The sequence below is a fragment of the Amphibalanus amphitrite genome, unplaced genomic scaffold (assembly GCF_019059575.1).
Source record: "Amphibalanus amphitrite isolate SeventyFive unplaced genomic scaffold, NRLGWU_Aamphi_draft 000030F_arrow, whole genome shotgun sequence".
Lineage (NCBI taxonomy): Eukaryota > Metazoa > Arthropoda > Thecostraca > Balanomorpha > Balanidae > Amphibalanus > Amphibalanus amphitrite.
The window spans coordinates 657,498-666,204 of record NW_024881526.1 but is presented as its reverse complement, the minus strand read 5'-3'; the positions used below and the strand labels follow the sequence as shown (position 1 = coordinate 666,204).

The 8,707-nt window shown below is 49.6% G+C and overlaps 1 protein-coding gene across 4 annotated transcripts; it reads right to left on the bottom strand.

The window, feature by feature from the left end:
* Window positions 1-17: 17 nt before the first annotated feature.
* On the bottom strand, window positions 18-7,195 carry LOC122366769 (nuclear pore glycoprotein p62-like). Of its 4 annotated transcripts, none has more exons than XM_043339366.1 (7): window positions 7,024-7,195; window positions 4,831-5,549; window positions 4,233-4,304; window positions 3,870-3,978; window positions 3,226-3,385; window positions 2,177-2,476; window positions 18-632 (listed from the first exon to the last, which is right to left on the bottom strand). In XM_043339366.1, exons 2-7 carry the CDS (start codon window positions 5,510-5,512, stop codon window positions 474-476), a joined length of 1,482 nt encoding a protein of 493 aa, XP_043195301.1. In that variant the 5' UTR covers window positions 5,513-5,549; window positions 7,024-7,195; the 3' UTR covers window positions 18-473. The 4 variants fall into 4 exon arrangements, with proteins under 4 accessions (XP_043195301.1, XP_043195280.1, XP_043195272.1 ...); XM_043339345.1 differs by having other exon boundaries at window positions 7,005-7,082; XM_043339337.1 differs by having other exon boundaries at window positions 6,975-7,080.
* Window positions 7,196-8,707: the final 1,512 nt, after the last annotated feature.

Below are 8,707 nucleotides of genomic sequence, written 5' to 3'. Positions count from 1 at the left end.
CGATAAAAAATATCACGTCTGAATGCGTTCCTGTATTTTCATAAATGACAACAGCACACGTTCATCGCTGACACTGCTCAACTTGGAAACATTGATGTTACGCTGCGACCTCGATCCAGCCATACCATAAGAAAAATAACCCACCGTCATCCGTCACGTCTCCCGCCTTGCACGTCCATTCTCATGTATGTCGCCGGCGACGTCCTCACTTTCGGGACCAGGGACGATCGGTGCAGATGAGGTGAAAGTCGGCGATCCTCACAAAGCGTTCACACGGAAAACATTGGCGAGTTACCCGATGGTGAACAAACAGGACCTCCGTTCCACTGCCGCAGCGCGAGACATCCACAATAATGAGACGACCACGTCCAGCCCGCAAAACCGGCTTGTTCCACACAGCCGGTTAGGCCGCAAGCAGAACGGCACGAGAGTCCGTCAGCCGGCCGCGAACCTCACAGCCTGCCCGCCGACCCTCAGTCGAATCCGGCGCGGAGTGCCCGCTCCTGCTCGTGCCGCCGCTGCTCCAGCTGCCGGCTGGTCTCCTCCACCCTCCTCTGTAGCAGGGTCGTGTTCTCGTCCAGCCAGCTCAGGCTGTCCATGTGCGCGTTCAGGATCTTCGAGATCTGGACCATCTGTGAGGCAGAGAGGAACAGTCAGTGGTGGCGCAGGATGAGGGTTATCGCTCACGACTGGATACTAAATATTGGTCACTGAGCACGTATGTACCTGTTAACAAGTCTGAAGGAACGAAATATTTAGTCATTGAAAATGACAATCAAGTATGGATCAATAATCATTAACCCGCGCCCTGCTGGGGGGGTGTTTGAACACCCCCCCCCTTGTGGTTTTTCGCGAATATCTCAAAAACGGCGGCGCGGAGCGCCGCCATTTTTGGTACACCTTATCATACGTCAATTCTACACATGTTGTGAAAATTTCAGACCAAGGTCATTCAAGGTCAGGTCACCAGGTCACTTGAAGTAACCTCACCTCATAAAAAGTTTCAATGTCTGTCATAGCTACACCGAGTGACCGATCGCTTTGAAACTTTCAGCGATTGCTAAGAGCAATAGCATGTACAAAATGTATATCTCAGAATTTTTATATCGATGACCTAAGGTCAGGTCAATTTTGCGACCTCCCCATTATAAGTCAATGGGAGAAAATTGAAATGCGCCTCTTTTGGACGAAAGACATTATAAACACTCCCAAACACCGAATTATAAGTGGTTTAGACACACTGAACATGAAAATGGTGTCCGTGACCCTTGTTTATGCCCTGAGGTCATCTTAGGTCACGAATGGTATCTAGCAGATTTTCGCAAATAACTTTTGATAGAGGCATGCTAGAGCGATGAAAACGCCTTAGATGTGTTCAGCTCGACGATACGGATCGACTGATATGCAACATGACCCTTTCCGGTCAGGTCATGACCTTGACCTGAGGTCAAATTTTCAAGTTGACCTTTTAAGGTCAAGTTATAGTTCATTCGATGCGTCTTGACGAGAGGAACACGATGCCGGTAAAAGTAAGCTCGTACAAGGCTTGGGTCAAAAGTTATTGCAGAAAAACTGTTCACGAAAAAATCGGCTATTTTTGCAGTTTTTGCCCCCTGCAGGCAAAACCGTTGACGTTAGGTCAAATCTGAGAGAATTACTCAGAAAGGGCGTTAATAGGGCTATCGAATGCGCTTTTCCGCGGCGCTGTAGCTCTATTGGTTCCCGAGTTATGCGTTGGCTTCTTGGAAATTTTCGACATTTTACCTTGAAATCGGCGAAATTTTGCCTTCAATGACCTCTGGTGACCTGACCTTTGACCTGAACAAAAAATTGACCGAAGTGATTTCGTCATTATTTTTGACGCTCTTTCGAACGCCGCTTTCCGCGTATCGCTACGTGGCCCAGGAGCCGAGTTACAAGGGGGGGGTGTTCAAACACCCCCCCCCCCCAGCAGGGCGTGGAAATCCAGGACCCCCAGCCGGGCGCGGGTTAATGAAGACTGGTAGTGAACTGAAGTAACCAGCTAAGCATCGTTATCCGCGGTTTTAATAATTGTCCTGATGGCGACCGACCTCTAGCTTTTCCTACACACCCTCGCCTTCTTTCTGTTCCTATGAAGCTCCAGCCGACACCAAACTACCCATTCCTCCCTCACCTCCTTCCCGTAGTAACTCACCGGGTCGTTATCATCCCTGGTCTTGTTGGCCGCGTTCACGTGCTCAATCATCTCCCTCAGATCCTCCGACATGCGCTTCAGCTGGGCGTCAATGCTCTCGGCCAGCTGGTAGGTGTGAGCGCGCTCCATGTCGGCATGTTGAGGCGCCCCGCCGCCGCTCGCCGCGGACTCGACGGCGCGCTCCAGAGGGGTCAGGAGCTCCTCCAGCTCCCGCTGTTGAGTCGCCACGAAGTTGAGCTCGGTGTCGAGGCGCTCCTGGTCGAGCTTGACCCGCTCCACGGCGCTGTTGAGCTCCGTGATCTGACGAGAGAGGTGGAGATTAGGGAGAGGGTGGACAGCTGCCTCAGGTTTGCTGTTGTCCGACTGAGTCTACACTCTACACTTACAGGGAGAAGTGATTTAAGGCCACCCCACACTGGACCTCGCATGCGGGTTGCGAGTCTGCGGGTTTCGGGTTTGCGGGTATTATATTCATTTATGGAGTGAGAACACCATTCTCTCATGCCCACTTCATGAATGCTGTGAAGCCGATACATCTTCAGAAAATTACGTTTTGTCTCAAGAACAGCACAACGAACCTACAACTAACACCAACAAAACACCTCAAAACTCGCAGCCATCGCAGCAAGGAAAGCCGAAAGTTGACTCAAAGTGAACTTCTGGAATGTGAGGCGAAGTAGCTCGCAAGTCAAACAAACACTTGCGGACTCGCTTTTTAGATGGCAGAGTGGGTCGCTTAACGTAGAGTGTATTCTTTAACTTTGAAGAAACCCGAAACCCCACAAACTTGCAACCCGCATGCGAGGTCCAGTGTGGGCGCGGCCTTTAGGCGTGGCGGCTATGACATTAGTTGTCAAAAAAAATCGACTGCAAGAGCCACTTCAATCGCTGAGTCAAGATACATGAATTCCTTCAAGCATAACCGGGCTGAGATGACAAAATATGGGCTAAAGGGCACAAATATCATACGAATGACAAGCGAAACAGCTATCCACTAACCACACGGAGACCCAATCCAGCTGCCAGCTCTGTCACACGTGCGCGCGTACCTTCTGTCCGTTTTTGATGAGCTGTCCATCCCAGGCGTTGACCTGGGTGGCCTGGTTGAGCAGCAGCTTCTCCTGTTCCTCCAGCTCGACCGTGGACTTATTGATGAACTCCTCCAGCTGACGGTAGGTCATCGAGGAACCGGGCGTGGAGGCGCTGGTTCTGGGGGCAAAAAGGCCGCAAAGAACGTGAGCACTTGTTGAGCACAACCTAAACACACTGCTCACCAGAGCCGTGGGATAAAGTCAGCCCAAAATACAAGCATTTAGATATCATACATGTGTCTATATTGTAATATGTAGGTATAACCGATGTCAAGATTGATCCCAGTGAAGATGACTGCATAATGCATATCTGACAGAGCTTATGCATGAAATGTCACAGTCTGGCAATACTGTATCTCCCAGATTTTGTTGTGCTCGCATTCTGATCGTGCCCTACTACACCGTGTTACTTCATTCCGTCCTCACGTGGTGAACATGTCTTGTGGTGCCTCTTGCCCCGTTCTCTTTGTCGTACTCATGTGGTGCCCGTATCACATCGAGCCGTATTCCCGTGGTGGTGGTCGAAACCTGTCGTAACGTGCCGTACCATGCCATACTCACGTGGTGGTCGTGACGTGCCGCCCGTACTATGTCGTACTCACGTGGTGGTCGTGCTGAGACTGGTGGCCGTCGAGCCCTGCGCCGGCTGAGCACTGGCCGTACTGGTCAGACCCAGGCCGAAGCCGCCAGTGCCCGCCGCTGTAGTCGTACCTGCAGGCAGCATGTCGAACGAATGACCCCGTGGACCACACGGCAGCGCCAGATAGGCTATCTCCCGCAGATTATGTCACAACCCCGTCAGTCACCAGGTTGATATCGACTAGATCCTGTTTGATCTATCGATAAACCCGTGTATGCATTTATCTACATGCTCCTCAAACGGCCTGAACGGCAAATAAGCTCGCCTTTGTTCACTAGTGTTCAGCGGGTCAGTGAGGTGTGTCCGTGTGTGCAGTGAGACCCACCTGAAGTGCTGGCCGGTTTGCCCAGTGTCAGTGATCCGCCGCTGGAGGCTGTAGGAGTCGACAGCGAGAACCCTGCAGCACGGAGAGACATCGAGGGGAGTCCCAGGTCAGTGATATTAGGAGGAGGCGGCTGACAGTTACTTCTAAAGGCTAGTAGCTAGCTGCTCGTAGCTGGTGCAAGACAAATGAGGATAAATTGGATAAAACAGGATAAATTGGATAAATAAACAGGATAAAACAGGATAAATTGCGTCCAATCAATCAAACAATGGCATTCAGTTGGTACAAGCATCGTTTAAAGAAGTGGTTTTCTAAGTTAGCGATATCTCGAAAGATCAGTAACAAAAGCAGCTTACCACACAAGGCATGCTAGGTTGGAAGGCCATTACTCTTTTGTTAGTATTTGCTGAATGGAGCTTTAGGACACACCGACACGACATCACTGGTAATCTTAAGTCCATAGTTGAATGACCATCGTTCAAAGCTAGCATTAAACTTACATAATCACAAGCAACAACACTAGAGCCAGGCTGCAGCGACCGGCGTCACACTGGCGTGTCACTCCTGTGGTCGCCGATCACCAGTGGGTCAGGCTCACCTGTGGCCGACGCCGCTGCCGTCGACGCCGCCGTGCTGCTGGCCGCTGCCGTCCCGGCGAACAGCCCGCCCGACGGAGCCGTGCCCAGGGAGAAGCCTGTGGCCGGAGCCGAGGAGGCAGCTGTCGGAGCCGCGCCCAGCGTCAGACCGCCGGCCGAAGACGCGGCCGTCGACGGCACGGACAGGGAGAATCCTCCGGCGGGGGCCGAGGCGGCCGGTGTCGCCGTTGACGTGGCGGTACCGCCGCCCAGACCGAACGAGCTGGCGGTGGGCGCGCTCGACAGGCCGAGGGGCGCAGCGCTGCTCGCTGCCGGTGTGGTACCGAAGGAGAAACTGGGAGCGGCGGTGCTGGCGGCCGGTGCAGCTCCGCCGAGCGAGAGCCCGCCGCCGGAGCTGGACGCTGAGGCAGCCGGTGCGGCGCCGAACGAGAAGCTGGGCGCTGCGGCGGTGCTGGCCGCCGGCGCGGCGCCGCCGAACGAGAACCCGGTGGCGGTGCTGGCCGGGGCCGCTCCGAACGAGAACCCGCCCCCGGAGCTGGCGGCGGCGGGCGCTGCAGGAGCGGCAGCGGCGCCGAACGAAAAGCCGCTGCTGGCGGACGGGGCTGGGGCCCCGCCAAACGAGAAGCCAGTCGAGGTGGTTGACGCCTGGCCGCCGCCGAAGCTGAAACCTTGACCTCCAGACATTTCAGGGTACTTAAGATGCCTGAACAACTTCTTATGTCTGCAAAGATATTTGTAGTGTTAAACATCACTCATCAGAATGTAAGGCTGAAATTATATCATTTACTAGAACTATGCAGCATAATAACACCATACCAGCCTACCAGGACACCAGGAGGAAAATAATAATCCAACTTCTGTATATTCATGGGCTCAAGTTAAGAAATAATATGAAATAAATATAAAATCATTCCCTACATAATTTAGGGGCATGACAAAATATAGGCTAAGAACAATATCTTTCCCAGAGCTTAACAGAACAAAATCGTCTTAAATGCTCATGAGTAACATACTTAGTGGTGCCTAGGAGTGTGTCCAAAAACAAATCAGCTGAGTAGACCATCTGAACTATGATTAGAGTTCAATAATATATTTGTTCCAAATGATTTGCTAGTTGTGTAATGTAGGTACTTAAATATCACATTATGAGCTAATGAATCTGAATTTTAACTTACAAATTCAACCATTCTTCTAAAATTTGGCACTTAAGTATAATCTTTCAATAGATAGATTAAAAGAGCTGGAGCTCATGCTAAGCAGAGCTTGCTGAAATCTGCATAGCGCATAACAATTGTCCATAAATTAAAGAAGTGTTTTACTGTCATCACCAGTACCTACTTGCTATGAATAAAAGTTAAAAGAGGCATTGTTTCAAAAAAGGATAAAAAAACTAAATGGAACCGCAATAGCTTTTAGATACCATGAGACATTGCTGCAAATGACTGGAGGCCAATAGGTAGGTATGATATGACCAGTCCAATAAAAAACTGGCAGCCACAGTGCTTTTAATTTTAAGTTTCCACAACTTAGACCAGCCAGGTAAAAAAAAAGACTGGTGATTGGTGTGAAAACATATTAGTTAGTAGAGCGGGTATTATTTTCAAAAATTGATCAGAAAATATTTTGACTTTTTTACAAGTCTAGCAACATTGTGGGGTGCCTGAAGGCTAAACACTACAGCCAATAACTTTATCGCTGGGAAAACTGGTTTCAGACACCTGCACTATCCGTGAGTAAATCACAAGCATAAAACACTATAGTCTGATAAACCTAAGAAAGAACATAGCTTAAGTACCTCAAAGCACTTAACATGCACTTGGACATTTGAGATAGCCTATGTGTGCTTTAATTTGAGAGAAATTACCTGGCGTATTGGAACTTATCTAACAAACACATGCATCAAAAAACCGTTACAATTTAAATCCGTTCTTCTTAGTTGTCAAACTACAGGAATTACACTGCTTTATTACATTAAAATGCATCAAAAACCTCAATGCAAAAGGGCAAAACAATGAATCACCCCTTGACACTTAGGTACCCATGCTATACCCAGACCAGACCAATCTTTATGATACTTTTCTGTATATTAACACAAATTGAAATATTTAAAAATTGATTCAGGGGAGATACCAAAGTTAATTACAACCTTTATACAACCAACCAACGGCGAAATTACTTATTTATTTTATACGAACTCTGAGAATATGCGCTCTGCCGGGAGAGGCCGCACGCTTCGGAGAGTCAAATTTTCGCTTGTGTTCCTTTACAGATAAATATTCTGTCAGTAGTGAAAATTTAACCAATTATGCAGAAGAATACTGCTTCGCGAACATAAATTTGCTGCTGATATTGTTCTACGAACACAATACATGCTGAAACTATTTTGCCTGTAACGCGCAGTATTTGTAGCAAATAGTTTACGAATCCAGAGTAATGCTACCATATGGAGGGGAAAATTCGCACCTTTTCCCCTACTCCATAGCGAGTAGCACATTCGTGAAAGGGAGCTCCAGCCTCGATTGATGATTGCATGCAGCATGATTGCAAGACCGTTCTTTTGAATTTTTGCAGGTGTAAACGCTATATTCATAAATGATGTGAATATGAACCTCATTGGAGGCTATCTGCCTCTGGCGACCGGCGACCGCGGCCGCCGGCCATGGCCGCAAAGACAATGAGAAAGGACCGAGTCACCGAGCGCTAAATGAGACGGACGATCGAGGTACCTATAGGGATAGGCGGTGCTCCAAGTTGGCTCCATGCCTCACGACGACTGGGCCTTCCGCCCGCATAAATCCGCCGGTTTTAATGAAATGGGTAAATGGAAAGCACGATGGACTACCCGGCGAGTGCACCCAATTTGACCAAATCTACACCTAATCTGCACCAGATGTGAACCAAATGTGTACCAGATGGCCGTCGTGAAAACGGCTATTACTACTTTTTATGGTTCGCTCAACGCCGTTCAAATTCGAACAGGGTGAAGGTGCAGCATTCCGGCTCAGAATATAGGTCCGAAATTCACACGACATGCACTGGGCAATTTTCTTGCTCATAGCTACCACCAGTCGTCCTTTGGGGACCGTGTTTCGGGGAGCGGCCGGCGGCTGTTTGATGAGACGGCGGGGCCTGTCCCTCGCTCCATGACACGGTCGCATGGCTGCGGTTTGCGCCGCACTTGCGGTGATTTCCCCCGGGGACGAGATGCAGGTAGACATGGTCGGCCGACGCCGTGCCGCCGCGGGAGAGCTCAGCTACCCGGCGCTGTGCTGAGACTGCAGCGGGAGGGTGCGAGGTTAGATCCGGCGGCACACCGAGGACGGGACGGTGCGTCCTCAACCTGTATCCGGTCCGCGCCTCCTGTTTTGAGGAGATGTACGGACGGTGACCCGTACTTACCGGGACCAATAGACCGGACCTTTGCAGCAAACTCTGACACGAGACACTGCAGTTCAGAAACGGATGACCTTCCCGTCTCCGCTCTGAAAATGGAAAGCCCGGATAAAGCACCATCAAAACCAACCAGAATGGCCGATGTAGCTTGTCATTTTTTGACGTACGACTCTATAACTATGGCTTTGGTGTACCGGGTGGCCCAGAAAAAACGTTCCGAACTTTGGAGGCCTATATATCAAATTCGAGTGCTAATAACGAGCCAAAATTTTCATCAAGTTTGCGTCATTTCTTTGCGCATTGGCATGCCAAATTAAATCACTCTACCATCATTTTCAAGCTGGCAATCTTGAGTTGAATCAAGCAAGACGTTTTTGCTTTTTTTTGCCGATGTCAAACGATAGTGATGTTTGGGTTAGACGTCCCATGTTATAAAAAAAGAATAAAAATAGAGCACGTGAATGAAACCAACACGGATGTTCTTAT